Here is a 24,634-nt window from a genome sequence, read left to right as displayed (position 1 = left end):
TGAATTGGTGGGTTTTTGTTAAATGTGAGCAAAATCATCACAATTAAAAGAACCAAAGACTTAAACTACTTCAGTCTGTGTGCATTGAATTTATTTAATACACGAGTTTCACAATTTGAGTTGAATTACTGAAATAAATGAACTTTTCCACGACATTCTAATTTATTGAGATGCACCTGTATATCTCCCAGGTGTGTGCACCCTTACCGCTTTCTCTCTCTCCGGACGAATGCTCCACCACGCCCCCACCTCCACAATTTCTGTCTAAAATACTATTGTTAATACAGTTAGTGAGAGGGGAGAGAGAGAGATTCTCTTTGTAGTTTCACGTATTGCTGCAGATCAGGAGCCATTGTGGTCAATTATTCAATAACAGATATTGATCCAATCTTTATTAGTGGTTTTACAGTCAGACCTCAACTCCCCATTTCTGATCACTGCCAAACAGTGCTTTACTTGAAACAACCATGTGAAAAGACCACAAATCCTCCCCTTGTATCTGAAAAACTGTTTCCTTTGAAACCCAAACTCAAATAGAACCAATCCAATCTTGAACAATTCAAAGAAAATATGAACAGTGGAGGCCTGGGTAGCTCAGCAAGTAAAGACGCTGACTACCACCCCTGGAGTTTGCGAATCCCAGGGTGTGCTGAGTGACTCCAGCCAGGTCTCCTAAGCAACCAAATTGTCCCGGTTGCTAGGGAGGGTAGATTCACATGGGGTAACCTCCTCTTGGTCACTATAATGTGGTTCGCTCTCGGTGGGGCGCGTGGTGAGTTGTGCGTGGATGCCGCAGTGGATGGCGTGAAGCCTCCAGACGCGCTATGTCTCTGCGGTAACGCGCTCTGCAAGCCACATGATAAGATGCACGGGCTGACGGTCTCAGACGTGGAGGCAACTGAGATTCATCCTCCGCCACCCGGATTGAGGCGAGTCACTGCGCCACCATGAGGATTTAGAGTGCATTGGGAATTGGGCATTCCAAATAAAAAAAATATATAAATAAATAAATAAAAAGAAAACATGAACTATTATACAAAAAATGCTAGATGACTTTGTCAACTGATTTCACCCCAGATATTAATGGAATAAATTTAGCAACAAACAACCTTAATCATATATTTGAAACATTAGCTTCTTTATCTAATATTGAAAAACAAAACAGATATAAAACAAATAAAAAAATTTAAATAAAAAAAATGTGTTGTTTGATAATGAATGTAAATATTTCAGAAAAGAACTAAGAAGGCTTTCTAACAAAAAACATATTGAACCAGACAATAAGACAGTATGGGTTTCTTACTCAAAATGTGTGAAGAATTACAAAATACTTAGATGCAACAAAAGAGAAACATATTTTAAATCCAAAATTGATTAAATTAATGAATCAATAGTCCAAAGCACTTTTTGGAATCTCTATAAGAAATTTGAAAACCCCAAATCAGAATGTCACTTTAGAGCGGCTCAATTTAGAAATCGTAGTTCAAAAATGTTTATCAAAAAATTTAACAGCTTTCAACCAGCCTCAAAGAAAAATAAAGCAAAAACTAGAAGATTTAAAGAAATAATTAAAATGTATCAAAATCCATTGGATGCTTTTATAACAATGTCAGAAATAATAGAGCATATTAAAAATCTTAAATGAAAGAAAGCATGTGGACAAGACAACATTAGCAACGAAATGTTTAAACTCAGCAGCCACAGCATAATCAAAGCATTTTTTTTTTTTTTTTGGTCTGGTATCTTCCCTGAGATATGGTCTGAAGGACTGATCACCAATATATTTAAAAAAGGAGATAAATTTGACCCCAATAATTACTGTGACATATACGTGGGCAGTACACTTAGAAAGCTGTTCTGCAGTATAATTAATAGCCGAATAGTAACGTTCATTTCAAAACACAACATTTATTCGCTTTATACTCTAATTTACAAAAACATCAGTGACAAACAAAGAAAAATATTTGCATGTTTTATAGATTTTAAAAAAGCATTCGACTCAATTTGGCACGATGGTTTATTTTACAAACTTCTTCAAATTGGCATTGGCGGAAATACATTTTGATATTGTATAACCCCTGAGTGCAAACAGTAAATGTACAATCAAAATTAGAAATCACAGAACAGTATTCTTCCAGCAGGGATGCGGAGTGAGACAGGGATGCAGACTGAGTCCAACCCTATTTAACATCTATATAAATGATTTTGCAGCAGTATCCCTGGCCGCGCTCTACATGACACTGAGCTCAAATGTCTGCTGAATGCAGATGATTTAGTCCTGCTGTTTCCCACTGCAGAGGGTCTTCAGCAGAGCTTGTCGCTGCTGGAAGATTACTGTCAGGAGTGGGCCCTTACAGTCAACCTGGACAAAACCAGAGTCATGGTGTTCCAGAAGAAGGCCAGATCTCAGTGAAACAAATACCATTTCACCTACAGAGGAGAGGTTCTATAGCACAGCACCAGCTAAAGTTATCTGGGCATTGAGATCGGTGTATCTGGGGGTTTTGGTCTGGCTGTAAAAGCATTGAGTGAAAAGGCTCAGAGGGCATTTTATGCAGTTAAATCACGATTCGGCCATATTAAATTACCAATTAAAAAATTTATTAAATTATACAATTCTATCATTAAAGCAATTCTATTACAGTGCATCCGGAAAGTATTCACAGTGCTTCACTTTTTCCACATTTTGTTATGTTACAGCCTTATTCCAAAATGGATTAAATTAATTATTTTCCTCAATATTCTACAAACAATACCCCATGATGACAACGTGAAAGAAGTTTGTTTGAAATTTTTGCAAATTTATTAAAAATAAAAAATGAAAAAAAAAAATCACATTCATAAGTATTCACAGCCTTTGCTCAATACTTTGTTGAAGCACCTTTGGCGCCAATTACAGCCTCAAGTCTTTTTGAGTATGATGCTACAAGCTTGGCACACCTATTTTTGGGCAGTTTCACCCATTCTTCTTTGCAGGACCTCTCAAGCTCCATCAGGTTGAATGGGGAGCGTCAGTGCACAGTCATTTTCAGATCTCTCCAGAGATGTTCAATCGGGTTCAAGTCTGGGCTCTGGCTGGGCCACTCAAGGACATTCACAGAGTTGTCCCGGAGCCACTCCTTTGTTATCTTGGCTGTGTGCTTAGGGTCATTGTCCTGTTGGAAGATGAACCTTCACCCCATTCTGAGGTCCAGAGTGCTCTGGAGCAGGTTTTCATCAAGGATGTCTCTGTACATTGCTGCATTCATCTTAACCTTGATCCTGACTAGTCTCCCAGTTCCTGCCGCTGAAAAACATCCCCACAGCATGATGCTGCCACCACCATGCTTCACTGTAGGGATGGTATTGGCCAAGTGATGAGCGGTGCCTGGTTTCCTCCAGACATGACGCTTGCCATTCAGGCCAAAGAGTTCAATCTTTGTTTCTCATGTTCTGAGAGTCCTTCAGGTGCCTTTTGGCAAACTCCAGGCAGGCTGTCATGTACCTTTTACTGAGGAGTGGCTTCCGTCTGGCCACTCTACAGGCCTGATTGGTGGAGTGCTGCAGAGATGGTTGTTCTTCTGGAAGGTTCTTCTCTCTCCACAGAGAAATGCTGGAGCTCTGTCAGAGTGACCATCGGGTTCTTGGTCACCTCCCTGACTAAGGCCCTTCTCCCCCGATCGCTCAGTTTGGCCAGGCGGCCAGCTCTAGGAAGAGTCCTGGTGCTTCCAAACTTCTTCCATTTACGGATGATGGAGGCCACTGTGCTCACTGGGACCTTCAATGCTGCAGAAATGTTTCTGTACCCTTCCCCAGATCTGTGCCTTGATACAATCCTGTCTCTGAGGTCTACAGACAATTCCTTGGACTTCATGGCTTGGTTTGTGCTCTGACATGCACTGTTAACTGTGGGACCTTATATAGACAGGTGTGTGCCTTTCCAAGTCATGTCCAATCAACTGAATTTACCACAGGTGGACTCCAATCAAGTTGTAGAAACATCTCAAGGATGATCAGTGGAAACAGGATGCACCTGAGCTCAATTTTGAGTGTCATGGCAAAGGCTGTGAATTCTTATGTACATGTGATTTTTTTCGTTTTTTTATTTTTAATACATTTGCAAAGATTTCAAACAAACTTCTTTCACATTGTCATTATGGGGTATTGTTTGTAGAATTTTGAGGAAAATAATGAATTTAATCCATTTTGGAATAAGGCTGTAACATAACAAAATGTGGAAAAAGTGAAGCGCTGTGAATACTTTCGGATGCACTGTATGTGCATGTGGAATTTGGGGACCAGTCTTACATTTTCAAAATTGGGATAAAACTGAAGTAGAAAAAATTCAGTTGGAATTTGCAAAGAATATTTTGGGGGTACATAGAGGCACTTCCAATACCAGTTGCAGGACTGAATTAGGCTTATATCCCCTAAACATTGAAATACTGAAGAGATCTGTTCAATTCTGGCATCACCTCCATCAGTCTGATCCTGAGTCTATAAAATATAAAGCCCTCCTTGCCAATGAGATCCCACCAGTGTCTCATCCTCTAAATACACTTGCTCTTAAACTGTATGAAACTCAACCCGTGATTGACTCCAGGTACAACCCTAACATCATTATTAAATACATTGAGAAAAACCTAAAAGATACTCTTGATAAAACATTAAAAACTCCATTTGACCTCCAAAACAAACTCCAGTGTTATTCTGCCCAAAATAGAACTACAAAATTGGCAAACTACTTATCAATTAATCAGTTTAAAGAGAAAAATCCTTCAAAATACAGATTAAGTGATCATGATCTAGAAATAGAGAGAGGAAGAAACTGTGACCTAAAGCAAATAGAGGATGAGAAACATTTTCTTCTCATCTGTCCCAAGTACCACACTGTGAGAGAAATGTTTTTCTCCAAATTTGAAACACTGTATCCATCATTCCTTATACTCAGTGATACAGAGAAAATCCCCTACATACTTGGAGAGGACGACAGCACAGCCACACTAGCTGCTAAATATGTGTCTGCCATTCACACAGTTAGACATGACTAATTCACTATGTACATTTAATTCATATAATCTCCTATTTTGTATACACTGTATAGGTCTTTTTATTTTATATAATCATTCTTTGGATTTAAATGTTTAAATGTTGTTGTTTTTTTCATTACTACTAATTGTATTTATTATTATCTTATTTAAGAGAGAGAGAGAGCATGAGAGAACGCAAGATGGCAATTATTGCTTTTTGCTAGTGGCAAAAAATAAAGTTACCTTGAAATTGTCAATGTTATATTTTACTAATCTTTCAAACTGTCTGTTTTCTCCATGTGCTCAGCTGAATTTATTATTTTATTATGATTTTATTTAATAAAAGGCTGAGGGTACAACTGGGCTAATGGTTCTGCAGGGTAAAAGGCTCCTTTGATTTCATTTTCTCCCAAAGCACTAAATAGCATCAAAAACTACCACAGGACTTTTCTGAACACCTGTTTGTCAAAATTTTCCTGATCCATGAGATCATTACGTGCAATGTCTAAATTTTGATTTTGATGTACTTTCATCTAATATATATATATATGTGTGTGTGTGTGTGTGTGTGTGTGTGTGTGCGTGATGTATGTGTGTGTGTGTGTGTGTATGTGTGTGTATGTATGTATATATATATATATATATATATATATGTATATATATATATATATATGTATATATATATATATATGTATATACGTGTATATATGTGTGTGTATGTAGCTAATGAAATCCCTGAAATTATCTTTTATTTTGAGACAAAATAAAAATGTGTCATTTTCAATTTTATTCAAGGTGATTATATATAAAAAATTAAATAAATAACTGTCAAATAAGTGAAAATAGTATTTGGGGTAAAAAGACGCCCATTACAGGGGCTAAAGGCCACTATTAAATGCATAGTTTTTCTTAAGTGGGATGAATAGAATTGATATGAAAAATGTCCTAAGTGGGCTCACATTGACTGATCCAGTGACAATGGAGATTAATTTGTTTGTAGAATACTTGAGATGCAGTTAAATGTCCATTTCAGTCACATTTGACAAGAAATTACACACTCTTTTCTGAAGTGGTTATTTTGGATAAGCATTGTCCTAATTTGTTACTCAAAAAAAACAACAACAAAAAAAAAACATCCTGCATATCAAGTATATGCATAAGTTGACAAATTATGCCCTATAACTATTGCCCTGGAATCTACACTTTGTCGATATATCCAACTGTTAGATCCAAAAAGTGCTAAATTAAAAAGGCAATAAATTATTTAAATGAAAGTACTGTTCAGTCCTCAGGCAATCAGGCATTCTCCAAAAAACAAAAACAAAATAGAGGCTGGTAATCTTTGTATCGCATAGAAAAGAACATAATGGTCAAATTGTGATTAACCTCAGTAGGGAACCAACTATTATGTTATGTTCACGCTCTGGATTTGTGATTGTTCCTAGAGCTGTTTCTTTCCTGTGTGTAGGCTTGTTGCGCAGTATTGATTTCTTCTGTGATTACTCCCATTGGCTCACTCTCCAGGCTTTCAGAGATTATCTCATCTGAGACAGTCGTCCAGTCTGAGAGACTCGGTGGCCCTCAATGTCTCACTTTCACACCATTGACTTTGCTGTGAAACTTTTCTTTGATTTTCGACTGTTACATGGTGTCATACATTTAAAGGAACAGTTCACCCAAAAATGAAAACTCTGTCATAGAGTTTGTTTACATGGACACCAGAAAGCCGTTTATTGTGAGAGAGACTTGAAATCGGCAAATGTGTTTACGTGAGCTGTGTTATCGGCGTAGTCATTACTCCTGTATACCTACAGTACATGCGGTTCGGACAGTAAGCAGCTTTCTCAACAACAACGTAATTTCTTTGAAACACATGTAAATAACAAACATGATATCCAAGGTAGACTCACTATTTTATTATCTGTTGCTTCACTTTCAAGATATTCCAGAGATGTTGCTTTCCATACAGCGACATGCAGCGGAATTGCACTGCAATAGTGGGGTTTCCCTCTTAAATCTCTGGGATTCCCCCAGTGTACTTGAGCCCATACATACTGTATGTGCACATGAGGGACAGTAGTCAGTATTTTAAATTGGTATACATAAATGGGAATAGTTTATAGTATATGTGCTTTTGCCACTGTACTCCCAAACATGTTGAATTCTTTCCGATGTGTTGACTTGTTGATATGATGTATGTCTCCATCCTATGACATTTGTTTTCCGGTATGTTCACGCATATGCATATTCTTCGAAAACCTGTAAGAACGCTGCTAATGCTTTTACATGGCTGCGTAAGCCACGTTCTCCAGGAGGAACCAAGGTGTGTTAAACCGCTTTCTCTTAAAGGGATAGTTCACCCAAAAATGAAAATTCTCTCATGTACTCACCCTCTTGCCATCAAAGATGTGTATGAATTTTTTTCTTCTTTTGAACACATTCAAAAAATTTTAGAAAAATATCTCTGCTCTGTTGGTCTTCACAATGCAAGTGAATGGTGGCCAGAATTTTAAAGCTTCAAAAAGCACATAAAGGCAGCATAAAAGTAATCCATATGACTCCAGTGGTTAAACCTTCATGTCTTCAGAAGAGAGATGATAGGTGTGGATGAGAAACAGATCAATATTTAAGTCTTTTTTATTATAAATCTTCACTTTTACTTTCACTTCCACATTCTTCTTCTTTTTGTTTTTTGGCGATTCACATTCTTTGTGCGTATTGCCACCTACTGGGCAGCGAGGTGAATTTGTTGAAAAAAGAACTTAATTATTGATTTGTTTCTCACCCACACCTATCATATCGCTTCTGGAGAGATGGATTTGACGACTGGATTCGTATGGTTTAATTTTATGCTGCCTTTATGTGCTTTTTTTTGCTTCAAAGTTCTGGCCACCATTCACTTGCATTGTATGGACCAAGAGTGCTAGATATTCTTCTAAAAATCTTTGTGTTCAGTAGAAGACAAAGTCATACACATCTGGGATGGCATTAGGGTGAGTAAATGAGACAATTTCCATTTTTGGGTGAACTATTCCTTTAATCCATTAAATGGCATGAGGAATGCCACGTTCTTATTTTCATGTTCTTGTTACACGCTTTCTGGAATATACCCTTTTCTAATAATAATAAATAATAATAATAATAATAATAATAAAAGAATAAAATAAAATAAAAATCTTCTAAATCTCTAAGTGCTGAAATTCTTGAAAAAATATTTTGGCATAACAAGTATGGATAATAATTAATCTTATTTCTTTAAAAAAAAAAAAAAAAAAAAAGCAGTTAAACAATTTTAAAAAAAAAATATATATATATATATAATTATTCATATTTGAAAAACTTTTGTCCACCAAATTTAAGCCATGTGGTGTGACCAACATATAGGTGGCCATTTTTTTGTCGTGTGATAAACAATAACACAGAGAAGACCCCACATGACTGATTTATTTATTTATTTATTTATTTATTTATTTATTTATTTTACATTTTAAATATATCTGTAAAAAAAAAAAAGTCTTAATTGTTTATCCTTTTGATCTTTCATTCAAATTCTTCACAAAAATATAACCTTTAATTGAAAGTAGGGAAAAATCTCATAATTAAAGAAATATTTTTTTCCAAAACATGGTTGCCACAATTATTGGCACCCCTAGAAATTCTTATGATTAAAATATATCTGAAGTATATTGCCACTCATATATTACATTTTTTTAGTACACCTGGGTGACTAGGAACATTAAATTGGTCAGCCATGGCTTCCTGTTTCACAGGGGTATAAATGAGGTAACACATGAGCCAAATTCCCTTAGTCATCCATCACAATGGGTAAGACCAAAGAATAAAGTTATGATGTATGGTAAAAGGTTGTTGAGCTTCAAAAAATGGGAAGAGGCTGTAAGAAAATAGCTAAAGCATTGAAAATGCTCATTTCCACCATCAGGGCAATAATTAAGAAGTGCCAATCAACTGGAGATGTTACGAATTGGCCTGAAAGTGGACGTGTGTCTATATTGTCTCCATGCATGGTGAGGAGGATGGTTCGAGTGGCCAAAAAATCTCCTACATCACCACAAGTTTTTTGGGAGTGTTTCAAGAAAAAAAGCCTCTGCTCTCCTCCAACAACAAACTCAAGCATTTTCAGTTTGCCAGACACTACTGGAACTTCAAATGGGACCGGGTTCTATGGTCAGATGAAACAAAAATAGAGCTTTTGGCAGCAAACACCAGAGATGGGTTTGGCGCACACAGAGATGAAATACCCAATGCCCACAGTTAAATATGGTGGAGGATCTTTAACGTTGTGTGGCTGTTTTAATGCCAGAGGTCCTGGACATCTTGATCAGATACATGGCATCATGGACTCTATCAAATACCAACAGATAAAATATCAAAACTTGACTGCCTCTGCCAGAAAGCTTACAATGGGCCATGGTTGGATCTTCCAGCAGGACAATGATCCAAAACACACATATCAAAATCAACACAGAAATGGTTCAACTGACCACAAAATCAAAGTTCTGCCATGGCCATCCCAGTCTCCTGACCTGAACCCCATAGAAATCCTGTGGGGTGAACTAATGAGGAGAGTCCACCAGCATGGACCTCAGAATTTGAAGGATCTGGAGAGATTCTGTATGGAGGAATGGTCTCAAATCACTTGCCATGTGTTCTCCAACCTCATTAGGCATTATAATAGAAGACTCAGAGCTGTTATCTTGGCAAAGGGAGGTTGCACAAATTATTGAATAAAATGGTGCCAATAACTGTGCCACATATATTTGACAAAAATATTTTATATATAAATATATATTTTTAATTAAAATTGCTTTGTGTTTGCAATTGTTTGATATCCATTAGAGGATCGATTTGTTTTGTTTTTTTTGTTTTTTTTTTTTGTGAATATTTTGAATGAAAGATCAAAAGGATAAATAATAAAGAATTTTTTTTACAGCCTTCTTTGCTCATATTTACAAAGGGTGCCAATATTATTGGAAGCCACTGTATTTTTTTATTTTTTTTTTAAATGTATAAAAGATGTTTTGACATTTTTATGAAAATACTTTTTTTTTTTTTTTTTTCTTTTTTTGTCCAGGTCAAATGGAGTAACCCTATGAAATCTTGATATTCATAATTAAAAAATATAGAATATTTGTAAAAAGAAAAAAAGTTTTATCTTAAACTGTTTGAAAACTTCTTAATAAATAAATTATATATATATATATACGCGTGTCCATTAAAGGGGCAATACAATTATTTTAGTACCTTTCACTTGACATTTTTAAAGTCATTAATTTCTACAAAATGAAACAACAACAACAACAATAATAATTGTTAATAATAATGTTTTTTTATTTTTTTCAAAAAATATATTACACCAATGTGGACACAAACATTTACACTTCTACAAACTTGTTACATGTGTTTTAAACAATATTTTTTTTTAAATATTTCACATATTTATAATCTCAGACAACCTTAGTTATTTGTTAACGACCCCAGAATGAATTGTCATAGTATGAAAAAAAATAAAATAAATAAAATACATAGAGATTCTTCAAAAACTTCTATTCTTAAATTTCCAAAACAAATGAATTTGGAATGACATGAGGTAATGTAACAATGTCAGACTTTCTGTTTTTGGGTGAATTATTCCTTTAAGAGTGCCTTTTTTTTTCTCCAGATCTTCAGAGATGAGAGAATCATACTGTGACAGAGTTCTTACCTCTGCTGAGGCTAACAGAAAATTAGGTCACCTTTCAAGCTAAAATAACTTTTTAGAATTTTGTTACCAGAAACATGCCACATTGGGAAACTAATTGCTTATTGTCCTTTTGGTGAAAAAGGCTACTTGTTGGAACATCATTTGTTCAAAGCTCATCAACAGTAATTACTATGCTTCTCTGTATAACAACTCCCAGAATCATTCTATTCCTTTGCTCAGTATTAAAAGGGCCCCCGCAGCCATGCATCTTTAATGGGAACATTAGATAGTTGGTCTTTCCTTTGAAACCCTGCTCGCCATCACAGGCCCAGTTGCTAAGAGAGCCCAACCTGCTTCGGTTTAATGTGTCAGCACTTCTGATGTGCTATCAATGCTATCAATCTCTTATTCATGAGCGGCAGGACACAGACAGGCCTTGGAGACACAAGCACAGCAGATGCAAATTGTCCTCATCCGTATACTCACACAACACACAATGAACCACTGGGGTGATGTTAGTGTTAAATGATCATTAGAACTTTTGAAATAGAATTAAAGGAATAGTTCACCTGAAAATTTAATTTCTGTCATCATTTACTCAACCTAATTTCATTCCGAATTTGACTTTCGTTTGTCCATGGAACACAAAATGAGAAATGCTGTAGAATATTCTGGCTGCTCTTTTCCATAATGAAAGTGAATGGGGACTTTTTTGAAAATTTAAAATGACAAAAAAGCACCATAAATGTACCATATTATTAGTCCAAACTGCTTGTGCGCTATGTTCCGAGTCTTCTAAAGCCATATGATAGTTTTGTGTGAGGAAGAGACTGAACTTTAAATTCTTATTAGCTGAAAATCATCCCCTCCACTGCCCACATTTATTGAATTATGAAAATTTTAGATGCAACTTTAGACACAAGTCAGGTTAGATGTCAACAGTGTCATGACCAAATGAAACTGCAAGTTTAAATATGTAGAAGTGCAAATTAAATATGAAAGTTTCTGCAGAGTGGAAGATTATAAGTGAATAACAACTTCAATTTGGGTCTGTTCCTAACACAAAGCAATTGCATGGCTTCAGAAAACTGGGTGTTATAGTATTATTTATCATTTTCGGTATCGACAGCCCAAGTCCCTATTTATATTAATTCTATGAAAAGTGTGGCTTGAACATTCTTCAACATTTCTCCTTTTGAGTTCCATGAAAAAAGAAAAAAGTTTGGAATGACATTAGGGTGAGTAAACTATTCCTTTAACCTTTCCAGACCTTCATTCGCTCTTCCAACTATTAACCGTAGAGTAATGGGAGAGTTAATTTCTGTCTTGTCCTCCAATGTAAAGCTGTGCAACACCCCTGAAAATTTTTTTTTTGTCTTCATAATCACTGATCTGTGACGCCGAATTCACGGTGTCGATTTTGTATGATTTATATGCCGCTGTCTTCATCTCATAACTTGCCATTAATTTTGGGATAAAGGTGTACAGCATTAAGAGACCAGCGGCTTGAGACTGGCTTCCTCCCGCTAGCAACAGCAACCTATGGCAGTCGTAGATCTCACCTCGCCTGCCGTGAAGGAGCATGTTAATCAAATCAGTCACTCAAGGACTGCAGCGTAGCACTGTCTCATTTCTTGATACTGTAAATCAAGAGAGTGGGGGGTGGGGTGGGGGGGGGGGGTGTATTAGCGACTCGCAGTCTTGCACGGCAATCTCATTATTGGCGCTCCTGATTGCCAGAGCGATCTCATCACTGGTGGTGTATGTGTGTGTGTCCTCCACCTCGTAAATGCGACACCACTGTTCACTTTTGTTTTACTCCGTTCTCTGTCTCTGTGTATTTTAGTAAGTCTTCGAATTTTGCCTTTAACATCTGTAGACGAAGCAAATTTTTTTCCCTCTGTACAAGTCTGCCGTGGTTGTTCAGCTAGTTCAAGTAGCCATGCCTCAAACTCATGCTATATAGGTTGAGCTTGAAAGGGATGGGTGGAGCTGAGCGTGGCGCTCAAAATATAAACATCATGTTTTTATAGTGCCTGGGAGGCTCAGTGTTTGACCTTTTGGGGGAGGTAAACCCACGAATGGCTTATATTTGTCAATGAACAATACAATGGGAAAGTAGAACATACTTTGACATCAAAAAAGTTACACACTTCACCTTTATGTAGTTAAACTTCTAAAAAGACGCCTGCATTTTGATCTATTCCGTTGTGCATCATTGGTCCACTCTGTGATTTTTTTGCTAATTGCTGAACTTTAAACAAGGACATTAGTTGCATTTTGGAAAAATATGTTTAAAATGGTATACTCTCACAAGAGAAAAAGCTACTTTATTCTACATGTGGTGCAGGCCGCTATGTTTAGATCTTATGACCAGCTGAATATTACTTGTTTTATCTCAGTAATCCACTGTATTTGGACACGATCACTCGTGGAATAATTTAATCATGGCTGACTGCGACAGGCACATTTCTACAAAAACATCTGTAACTAAAAACGCTTGCTCTTGCATTATGTTGCGCCACTTATTTACGCCATTAGGTGTCAGCACAGCTTGAACAGAAATATTATTGATTGCACCTTTAAAGCTTGTGTAATTTTTATTTTTTATTTTTTTTATTCCAGCTTAATATCCAGAGAGTCAACTAAATGTAAGCCATTTGTAAATTGATTTAATCTAAAAGTGTAACACTGTTGCTCAAAACATTCCCCATTCAGCCCGACACAGCAACATTAACTCGACCTGTGGTGTGAGTTTGGGGCAGGACTAGTTGTTTGTACAACTAATAGAAGACTTGGGGAGTTTTCTGGAATCTGTTTGAATACAGTGAATATTTTTGCAGTTCCATTTGGTGACCCTAGTGGTGCAGACTATACACACTACAGCTTTAATTGCATATATGTGAATGTCCCTTGACAGATTAAAAAGCAATGTGTAAATACTAGATAATGTGGCTTCTGTAAAAAAAAATAATAAAATAAAATAAAAATAATAAAAATAATAATAATAATAATAATATATATATATATATATATATATATATACCAATCAGCCACAACATTAAAACCACATGCCTAATATTGTGTAGGCCTTCCTCTTAAAGCCAAAACAGCACCAACCAGCTGTTCAAAATAGCAGAGGACATTGCAGTTTCTATAGTGAATTACTTTTGTGCACCGGCTACCACGAAATAGGGAGGAATACCCCTGCTGTTATCCACAGAGAAAATAGGATGCATTTAAGAAAAATTACATTATCTTCGGAAAGCTGACTAACACACTACAGCATCTCTGCTTAGGTGTGGCTACGGATGTAGGTGATCGCACATGCTCCATCTCTCTCTCTCTCTCTCTCTCTCTCTCTCTCTCTCTCTCTGTCACACACACACACACACACACATACTCAGTTTTTCCTAATTTTTTAAAAATTTACTTGTTCATTGAACTGTTGTATATAAGCAATATCACACTCGCAATCATGCTATATGGCTCTAAAACAGCACTGCTGTGATTACCTATGGTACTGTAATCACAGTAATGCTGATTTAGGGCCATATCGAGCTCTTGCTCATGTGATATTGCTTATATACATGTATATATATTTAACACACAAGTACATACACAAGAACATACACATTTTGATTGTATTAAAAAAAGCATGGACATGTGCTTTAAATGAAGTGCTTTTTAAAAGAGGATGGGAGTGGGGTGTCAATGGGGTCTTGAAGCATATGACTTGTAAAAAGGTTGTGGACCACTGATTTAGTCGATACTACTTTTCTTTCTTTATTTTTTCTTTTTTACTTTTTTTTACTTTTTTTTTCTTGGCAGATGCTATTTGCACCCTGGTGCAAATAATGGTAGATGCTAATTGCACCCTGGTGCAAATAGTGTCAGATACTATTTGCACCCATATTTAAGTACTAACATTCAGTATGAGCATCACTACAGTGTGTTTATTGTGTTTATTTAGAGTCCCACAGACACACTACATTACACTCTACCACTTAACCTTACCTTGGGGTAATCTTATCTTTTTTTACAAAAAAAAACATTTACTACAGTAACCATTGTTTCACCATGGTATTTTTTGTACATTTACAGTAACCACAAAATTAACCATGGCTACTATTTTACCACCACATTACTGTACTATCATCATGGCTTATTGCATTAAAACTATGGTTTCTGCCAAAAAAAAAAAAAAAAAAAAAAACATGGTAACTACAATATTAGTAATACAGTGATGCAGTCTACACACAAGTGACACTGAGCCACGGAAACGAGTGTGATCGACAGACTCTGCCTCTGGATCAAACCCTTCTCTGAACTCCTCAACATTTTAACTAGTATTAAAGGAAATATTAAGAGTGGAAACAGGAAATTGGATGGGAAAAAGAGTGGGACAAAATGTCCTAGCGACCACCATTCGAAATCGCAAAAGTACACATTCACAGCGTCTTTATACACCACTGCATTGAGATCTATTGTTTACTTTATCGCATATTTCTGTGGTTTCACCGGACTATTGGGGTGCAAATAGTTGCACTGTGTGGCAGATGCTATTTACACTGGGGTGCAAATAGACACCAAGGTTTTTTTATTTATTTTTTTATTTTTTTATGTGTGTGTCCAACTCAAGATTTCTGAAGCACATCTGCTAATGGCTAGTCCATAGCTCTTAAAAATGCAATCACTTCTGTCTGTATAAATTGTATAAGTGTCAATCAAGTATTTGTTGCTCTTAATGCTTATAGCGCTGTTATAGAAATAGCATCTGGCTCATCCAATATTGTCCTTAAAGTGATTTTTCCAGATATGACATGTTCCTGGATCAGCATCCTTGTTGGTCCTTCAGCAACATTCCTTTTAGCCAATCATATTTAACAGGTTAGGATTAGGGCTGGGGTTGCCACTTGACCAACAGTCTTATCAAACAGTCATATCTCTTTGATTTCAGGGGTAGTTAATGGTTAGAATTGGGGTTAGGGGCAGGGTTAGAAAGGAACGTTGAGTCAGGACCAAAAACAAATGTTGATCTGGAAATATGTCCTACTTGGCTTCTTCTGAAGTTGTCCATATATACAGTATGTTTTTTTTTTTTTTTGTTTTTTTTTTTTTACTCTTCTTGCCTTTTATGTCCAAGGAAATTTGATTTTGTGTTTCTTTTGTCTTCTGTCTCTCCATCTTTCTCCTGCTCTCTGCCGATGACACTATCTCTGTCTCCAGACTGGCAGTATGACGGTAAGACCATGAAACTTATCTTTCTCTTTTGCTCCCTCATCTGGGGTGAGAGCACAACTCTATTAACCCTTAGGAACCCCATTGGTAACAGTCCTGCAATACACATAAAGAAGTCATTTTGTAAAACTATCTTTGACTTGTGGTCCTGCGGTCCCACTGGTGAATAGGTTACAGTTCTCATAGATCCTGTTTTATGTGCGGGTTGTGTGACTTAATGTGGGCTGAAATTGAAATGTCTTGTTTAGTATGAGTTACGCCATGGTCTAGACTTGATGAAATTCTGATGGTTTTTTTTTCTTTGCTTTTTTTTTTTTTTTTACTCTGTGTCCTTGCTTTTCAGAGTGCAAACTCTCCCGAACGGGCCCGCCTGCCACCATTGTAGCCATAGATGAGGAGAGCCCTAATGGTAGGTTTATGTTGCATTGGTTTCTTTTTTTTGCCAGTATTTCATTAAACTAAAATGAAGGACAGTGGTTTTTAAAGCACATGGTCGGAATTCTAAACAGCACTTTAGTTCAAATCTGGGCTTGACTCTGTTTGCTGAGGTTCACTTTTAACCTGCCCAAATACCTTTTCTCATCTTAATTTTGAAAAGTATATCTATTCTTTTATCATTTTAAATCTAACAGACTTCTTTGTTGTGAAATATTCTGTTTGAAAAGTGTGCATGTGCTTCTTTCTTTAAAATAAATGCAACTTGGTTTGATATTTTGTTCTATTTTATATCTAATGCAATGACATTCATACATTTATAATAGGGCTGTCTGTCGATTACATTTTGTGTAAACAATCAAATAAATAAATGCAATTATACGATATGCCGATTGATTAATGTAATTAATCGCAATTAATCACATACTCTACATCAGTATTTGCTGAGAAAGGCCACCAAATAAAGATAATTACATTTATAATAATTAAATATTTAATTAAATAAAAATAATGCATAATAAATGTAATAATTCAGATAATTCAAATACCTTTTTTTGTGACAGACAAGCAAAGCATCAAATAGATAATACAAAAAGTGACTAGAAGTCAATATGCAATATACAATAAAAGTCAATGCATTAAATTGACAGCCTTAATTTGTAATAATGGCTTAAGTGTCCAAAAATGTTTTCACCACTAAGTAGAAGAGCTTTTGTTTTAGAAGGTGTCTATAGGTTGATATTTCACTTTCAGTGTCTATCCAAACAATAAAAGTGCATGTGTGCTGGAAGCAAGAATGCTTAAGAAAACTAATGAGATCATGTTGAAAATCCATGTCTGCCAACTTTTGTTCTACCTTGGCTTAACTGTGTTTGAAAATCTGTATGCTTTGCCTCTGATGTGTGCTTATTGATGGTGACAGATGTGAATGTATTTGCCTGGATCCAGCAGAGAACATTTTAGGGCAAAATTATGTATCTGTTGCGCTAATTAAAGCCATTTTTGTTCTTTTTTTTTTGTTCACACTTACTGTAGACTTCCCATGGTGCACTTCACCAGGGCACGGTGTCACAAATGGTGTACAGTGTGTTACTGCTTTGGGTCTTTTCAAGTGATGTCTTTGTATCGTCTCTTCATCCTCTCTCTATATCTGTGTGTTCTAATACTGTGGTGCTGTAAGAAGGCTCCAGTGGAAGTTTGACAGCTCTATCTGGTTTTGACCATAAGTGATACAGCTTAAATGTATGATAGAGGGTCAGATCTTCAGCTGTCCACATATACACAAATAACTCAAACTCATTTAGAAAACCATTTGTTTTGCACAACCTAGTTTAGAGGATTAATACAGCCCCTTTAGGATTGTTCCATTAAAGGGATAGTTCATCCAAAAATGAAAATTCTCTCATCATTTACTCACCCTCATGCCATCCCAGATGTGTATGACTTTCTTTCTTCTGCTGAACACAAAACATTTTTTTTAGAAGAATATCTCAGCTCTGTAGGTCCATACAATGCAAGTGAATGGTGGCCAGAACGTTGAAGCTCCAATAAGCACATAAAGACAGCATAAAAGTGATCCATACGACTCCAGTGGTTTAATCCATGTCTTCGGAAGCGATATAATAGGTGTGGGTGAGAAACACATCAATATTGAAGTCCTTTTTTACTATAAATCTCCAGCATTGACCAGCCCCAACCTGTAGGTGGCGAAAAAACACAAGAAGAAGAATGTGGAAGTGAAAGTAGAGATTTATAGTAAAAAATGACTTCATTATTGTTTTGTTTTTTACCCACACCTATTATATCGCTTCTGAAGACATGGATTTAAACACAGGAGTCTAATGCATTACTTTTATGCTTTTTGTGTTTTTTGGACCTTTTAATGTTCTGGCTACCATTCACTTGTATTGTAAGGACCAACAGAGATGAGATATTCTTCTAAAAATCTTAATTTGTGTTCTGCAGAAGAAAGTCATACACATCAAGGATCGCATGAGGGTAAGTAAATGATGAGAGATTTTTCATTTTTTGGTGAAATATCCCTTTAAAATCAATGTGTAATGCTGTTCACAACCCATTTTACCTATTTAATCTGGCACATTTAGAAGCAAAACAGGATGTTCAATGAGAAAAATAAATAAATAAATAAAAAATCTATGGGGAAGTGAATAGATTATGAAAAATGGGCATTCCAGACCCACACTTTCAATGTTAAACTATCAAAATATATTATAAAAAACACAAATTATTACTATAGTTTTAAACTATGTTAATACGAACAAAGAGTGAAATAAGTATAAACCATTTTAATATTTATTTTGTGAAAATTATTTCTATCCATTTTTCAAAATTGTCGTCATTTCCACCACACAAAACATTTTTGTCCTCAATTATTATTATTATTTTTTAAGTTAGTGTACTTCAAGTTGACAAAAGTGTCTGAAGAACATGCTTGAGATATGAGATAAATAATGTTTTGATGAAAACAAAGAAAATCCATGGTAAATATAACTTGTGAGCAGAATATTTTTGAGTGTAATTTTCAGTCATGCTGTAATTTTGTATAGAAAAAGTGTGATCAAATTATTTGCTTGTATTTAGATTACATAAAGTGTTAGCAAGACGAAGGATTCTGACATTTTATTTCAAAGCGGTTTAATAATTTCCCATCACTGTCTTTTCCACAACAAAATTCTGTCAAACACAATACAAAATTTGAGATATGAGTGAACAAATTATTTCGATAAAAACTTACAAAGACAACCATTTTGAATAACAAGCGCAAATGAATCATGCACAGTGAGACCAGAGTAAATAGGGTAAATTTGGATTTCATGTTGACTTTAAAAAGGGTCTATCATACCATATTTTTGGGAATTAAAATTAGATTTTAGTATTCAGCTTGTGGTTTGAGCCCTTTAAATTTCTATATTTGCTGTGGAGAAAGTGTCTTTTGACACAGAACATGTCTTTTGACACTTCCTTGAATTTTCAGTTTTTCTTTTGTTTGTTTTTATGGTATTTGGATTTTATCTCCTCATACAATTTGACTTTATGGATGATTATCTTTCCTCTGTTTGCCTTGAATACTGCAGAGATGAAATAGTTTAAGACTTTGTCCAGAAGTAAGATAAGTGTTTGCTTGGCCAAATAAAAAAAGAAAAAAAAGAAAAAATCACTTCTCTTAGGCTCATTTTGGGGCTTCTCTTAATTGGCAGGATTTGTGGTAATCTGTGCTTTGCAAATTACCTTGGGTTTTTCCCCCTTCAGTGCTGTGACTCTAAAAATAATGGATGAAGCTTTTGTGGCTTTTGCTTACGCAATTATTAGAGTTTAATGATAATCATATTCATCCAGGGCTATTATCCTTCTAAATGTATGCAATGTGATGCCGCCTTTATCTCAAATTATGGATAATATGCTGTTTTCCTCCACTTCCACTCATTTCATTCCTCCCCATCTCGCAGATGCATGCATTATCTTTAAAACCCCTAAAAAGCTGTGCCACATAAAGGAACATAACTTTGAAACTTGGAAAAGCTCAAACTGAATCATAGTTGTCACAGGGCAACAATAAAATATTTCAGACATTTTATTTATTTATTTATTTATTTTTTTGCAGATCATTTCCTTCCTTCGTTCATTCATTTGTTCATTCATTCATTCTCATTTCCTCAGATGGTGTAAAGACACACATTTTTTTTTTGTGTGACTTTTGGTCACACTTTACAATACAGTGTTCATGTATTGCAGCATAGTAATTGCTACTGCAATTAATTATACTAACATTTTATATCTTTAAGAAAGATACAGTAATGTTAAGTATTGCAGGAATCTTTTCCTGACACTGTTGCCATTTCAAATGTAGGATTTGTGTGTGTGTGCGCATGTGTACAGTATATGTAAATAACTAACATTATATATTCAATATGCTGGACATACGCATATCAAATACGGGCTGGGGGGCCCGTAGTTAACCATCCTGCTAATAAACGTTAATGCATTTATAACATTTGTTGCAAACTGTATTATGTGTTAAATGATTTTAATACACAATGTGGATTATCCCACTTATACCATGGCCACTTGCCAGCATTGATTAGTTACAGCTGTCATTGATTTTTACAGTGCAAATTTTGATTGTAAGATTAACAATAACAGTTAACTTTATCTAAGGGAGGTTAGATCTAGAGTTCTGCCCAATCTAAAACAGACAGAGATAAAGTAGTGTTATAGTAGTGTTAGTTTTTTTGAAGATCAAACACTCTTTAAAATCTGTGAATTTAAATACTCAATCCAGAAATAATAATAGCCACACATTTTGAAGGGTTTACACTCCTCAGAACATGTAATATTTAATTCCCTCTCTTTGTAATTTTAGCATTGAGGAAAATCCAGCATTGCTGACATGAGAGTTGTAAAAATAGCACTTATTTTACAAGGAGAAAACCATCCAAAATGCTCAAAACCCGTTGACTTTGACCTCTGAGACATCCATATGGAATCCATTAAGGCTGCATGATTGATTGAATTAAGAACGAAATCGCGATGTGGCCTTGCTCGATTTCAAAATGGCAAAACACTGTGTGTTATAAAACAGTCTCATTCAAAGCTTCATTAAGGAATGTGTGATCGCGGGTTGCCCTCTAGCGGTTAAAGATGCACATGTTGAGCAGACAGTGCTGCTATTTTAGATGATGTTTATCATATTACAATATAAATCATCTCGCCTCGTCTTGACAGACAGCGGAAGATGCATTTAATAGGTCCCGGTTTCCTTCTCTCCCCCTCCGTGTAAAACAGCTAAATGTCAAACAAGACTTTCCTTACAAGTGCTTTGGGTGAGTAATACGGGGTTGATGTACACTGTTGTCTTTTCCGTGTTTCTTGTAGCACTTCACAGTTGGTTTAAAGATGGCACTGCATGACTTGATGATGTTGTTTTGTGATGTAACGGTTAATCCTAGCTCTGAGACTATATTCGCGTCCGGATATATGTGTGTGTGTGTTTGTATATATATATATATATATATACACAGACACACACACACACACACACACACACACATATATATATATATATATATATATATATATATACATATACACACTGGCAGCCAAATGTTTGTAATATTGTACAGATTTTGCTGTTTCGGAAGGAAATTGGTACTTTAATTCACCAAGGTGGCATTCAACTGATCACAAAGTATAGTCAGGACACTACTGATCTCTATTTTAAAAAAGTCATTTTTGATCAAATCTAGACAGGCCCCATTTCCAGCAGCTATCACTCCAACACCTTATCCTTGAGTAATCATACTAAATTGCTAATTTGGTACTAGGAAATCACTTGCCATTATATCAAACACTGCTGAAAGCTATTTGGTTTGTTAAATTAAGCTTAACATTGTCTTTTGTGTTTGTTTTTGAGTTGCCACAGTATGCAGTAGACTGGCCTGTCTTAAGGTCAATATTAGGTCAAAAATGGCAAAAAAGAAATGGCTTTCTCTAGAAACTCGTCAGTCAGTCATTGTTTTGAGCAATGAAGGCTATACAATGCTTGAATTGTCAAAAAACAGAAGATTTCATACAAAGGTGTACACTACAGTCTTCAAAGACAAAGGACAACTGGCTCTAACAAGGACAGAAAGAGATGTGGAAGGCCCAGATGTACAACTAAACAAGAGGATAAGTACATCAGAGTCTCTAGTTTGAGAAATAGAGGCCTCACATGTCCTCATCTGACAGCTTCATTGAATTCTACCCGCTCAACACCAGTTTCATGTACAACAGTAAAGAGAAGACTCAGGGGTGCAGGCCTTATGGGAAGAATTGCAAAGAAAAAGCCACTTTTGAAACAGAAAAACAAAAAGTAAAGGTTAGAGTGGGCAAAGAAACATGGACATTGGACAACAGCTAATTGGGAAAGGGTGTTATGGATCTTAACCCCATTGAGCTTTTGTGGGATCGGCTAGACTGTAAGGTGCGTGAGACGTGCCCGACAAGATAGCCACATCTATGACAAGTGCTACAGGAAGCGTGTGGTGAAATGTCACCAGAGTATCTGGACAAACTGACAGCTAGAATGCCAAGGATCTGCAAAGCTGTCATTGCTGCATGAGGAGGATTTTTTGATGAGAAATCTTTGATTTTTTTTTAATTATTTTTTTTTAATTGTAATAGTAATTTTTCACGTTATTAATGTCCTGACTATACACTGTGATCAGCTGAATGCCACTTTGGTGAATATAAGTACCAATTTCTTTCCATAAGAGCAAAATCTGTACATTATTCCAAACTTTTGGCTTTGAGTGGATAATATCCCGAAGAAGAAGGAACACTGCAGGAGAGCAGTGCAGTCTTAGCAGTCATTGTTGAGACCAGACAATGAAGGTAAGAATGAGGTGAGTATATATAGGGACTGTGATCGCCTAGTTGATTTAGTCCAGGCGTGTGTGATTAGAACTCTGGTGAGAGGGAGCAGAGAGTGGAATGAGGCTGTGAGTCTGATGGAAGTGTGACAGAACCCCCGCTCCACGGGCTGCTCCAGAGGTCCGACGCCAAGGTCGACCACGTCCACGGTGCACAGGATGGCCAGGATGCTCGTCGTGGAAGGTGGTGAGCAGAAACGAGTCCAGAATGTCATCCAGAGTCACCAAGGATCTTTCTTCGGTGCCGTACCCCTCTTGGTCAACCAGGTACTCAAGATGCCTCCTCCGGTGCCGGGAGTCCAGGATGGCCTAAACAGCATACACTGGGCCTTCCTTCAGGAACAATGGCGGAGAGGCATCACTAGACTCTACAGAGGAAGGAGAGAGGGAAGGTAGGTATGGTTTGAGGAGTGAATCATGAAAAGTAGGAGAGATATGAGGAGGAAGTTGGAGCTGGTATGTGACTGGATTTATCTGTTGTGTGATAGGGAAGGGACCAATATAAAGGGGACTTAGCTTTTTGAATGGAAGGTGGAGTTGGATGTCTCTGGTGGAGAGCCATACTTGAGAGTCTAGCCATACTTGAGAGTCCAGGTTGATATTGTGGCGTGTCAGAGCGTCGGATGTCTGCATGGCTCTTTCTGCCATCCAATGGCTCTTTGCAGATGGACGTGCGTGGGCTCACCAGACAAGAGGAATAAGGGAGGTTGGAATCCCAGGACACACTGGAATGGAGTTAAACCTGTAGATGGTTGTCGGAGGGAGTTCTGGGCATATTCGGCCCAAGGTAAGTAGCAGGTCCAGTCATGTTGATGGAGGTGGCAGTAAGTTCTCAGGCAGCTGCAGTCATGTTGATGGAGGTGGCAGTAAGTTCTCAGGCAGCTGCCTATCACCTGAATCTTATGCTCCGTTTGCCCATTCAACTGGGGATGGTAACCAGATGAGAGACTGACGGATATGCCTAGGAGTCCAAAGAAAGCCTTTCATACCTTTGAGATGAATTGGGGCCTGCGATTAGATACTATATCTTCTGGGAGGCCGATGTTCTGGAAGACATGATGGAACAGGATCTCCACGGTCTCAAACGCTGTGGGTAACCCTTTCAAATGGACCAGGTGGCAGGCTTTTGAGAAACGGTCAACTGTGACAAGAATGCAGGTATGACCATTGGAGAGAGGCAGATCGGTGATGAAGTCCACTCCTAGGTGGGACCATGGGCACTGGTGAACTAGAAGCGGAAAGAGTTTGCCGGCTGGGAGGTGATGAGGAACCTTCGCCATAGCGCAATCTGTACAAGCGCGAATGAAGCGTTGTATGTCTCGAGGCATGTGAGGCCACCAGTACTGGTTAGGAAGGAGTGAGAGGGTTTGAGCAGTTCCCGGATGGCCCGATCCCAGAGAGGAGTGAAGAGAGTCCAGGAGCTGGTTGCGCAGGATGGTTGGCACGAAAGTGCGCCCTGGTGGGCATTTGGTGGGAACAGGATCGGTGGTGGTGTCTTGGGCTATTTGTTCATCTAAGTTCCACTGGATGGGACTTATTATCACAGAAGGAGGGAGGATTGTTTCAGGGGTGACAATGGAAGATTCAGGAGCAAAGAGCCGGGAGAGTACATCCGCCTTAGCATTTTTGGATCCAGGCCGGTATGTGGAAGTGAGGCAGAATCGGGTAAAAAATAAAGCCCATCGGGCATGGCAAGGGTTTGACCGCTTGGCGTCATGGAGATATTCTACGTTTTGGTGGTCAGTGATGACTTGGAATGGATGTCGGGCGCCCTCGAGCCAGTGACGCCACTCCTCTACTGCCAGCTTGATGGCCAA

The 24,634-nt window shown here is 37.0% G+C and overlaps 1 protein-coding gene across 1 annotated transcript in view; it reads left to right on the top strand.

The window, feature by feature from the left end:
• The window catches only part of pcdh15b (protocadherin-related 15b), a 423,399-nt gene that overhangs the window by 62,233 nt on the left and 336,532 nt on the right, over positions 1 to 24,634 (top strand). The window contains exons 3-4 of the mRNA XM_051673714.1: positions 15,940 to 15,954; positions 16,295 to 16,360. Coding sequence (XP_051529674.1) covers positions 15,940 to 15,954; positions 16,295 to 16,360 — 81 coding nt within the window. The remainder of the gene's footprint in view (positions 1 to 15,939; positions 15,955 to 16,294; positions 16,361 to 24,634) is intronic.

This window comes from Myxocyprinus asiaticus, chromosome 36, assembly GCF_019703515.2.
Source record: "Myxocyprinus asiaticus isolate MX2 ecotype Aquarium Trade chromosome 36, UBuf_Myxa_2, whole genome shotgun sequence".
NCBI classification, from domain to species: Eukaryota; Metazoa; Chordata; class Actinopteri; order Cypriniformes; family Catostomidae; genus Myxocyprinus; species Myxocyprinus asiaticus.
This window is presented reverse-complemented; position numbering and strand designations above follow the sequence as displayed.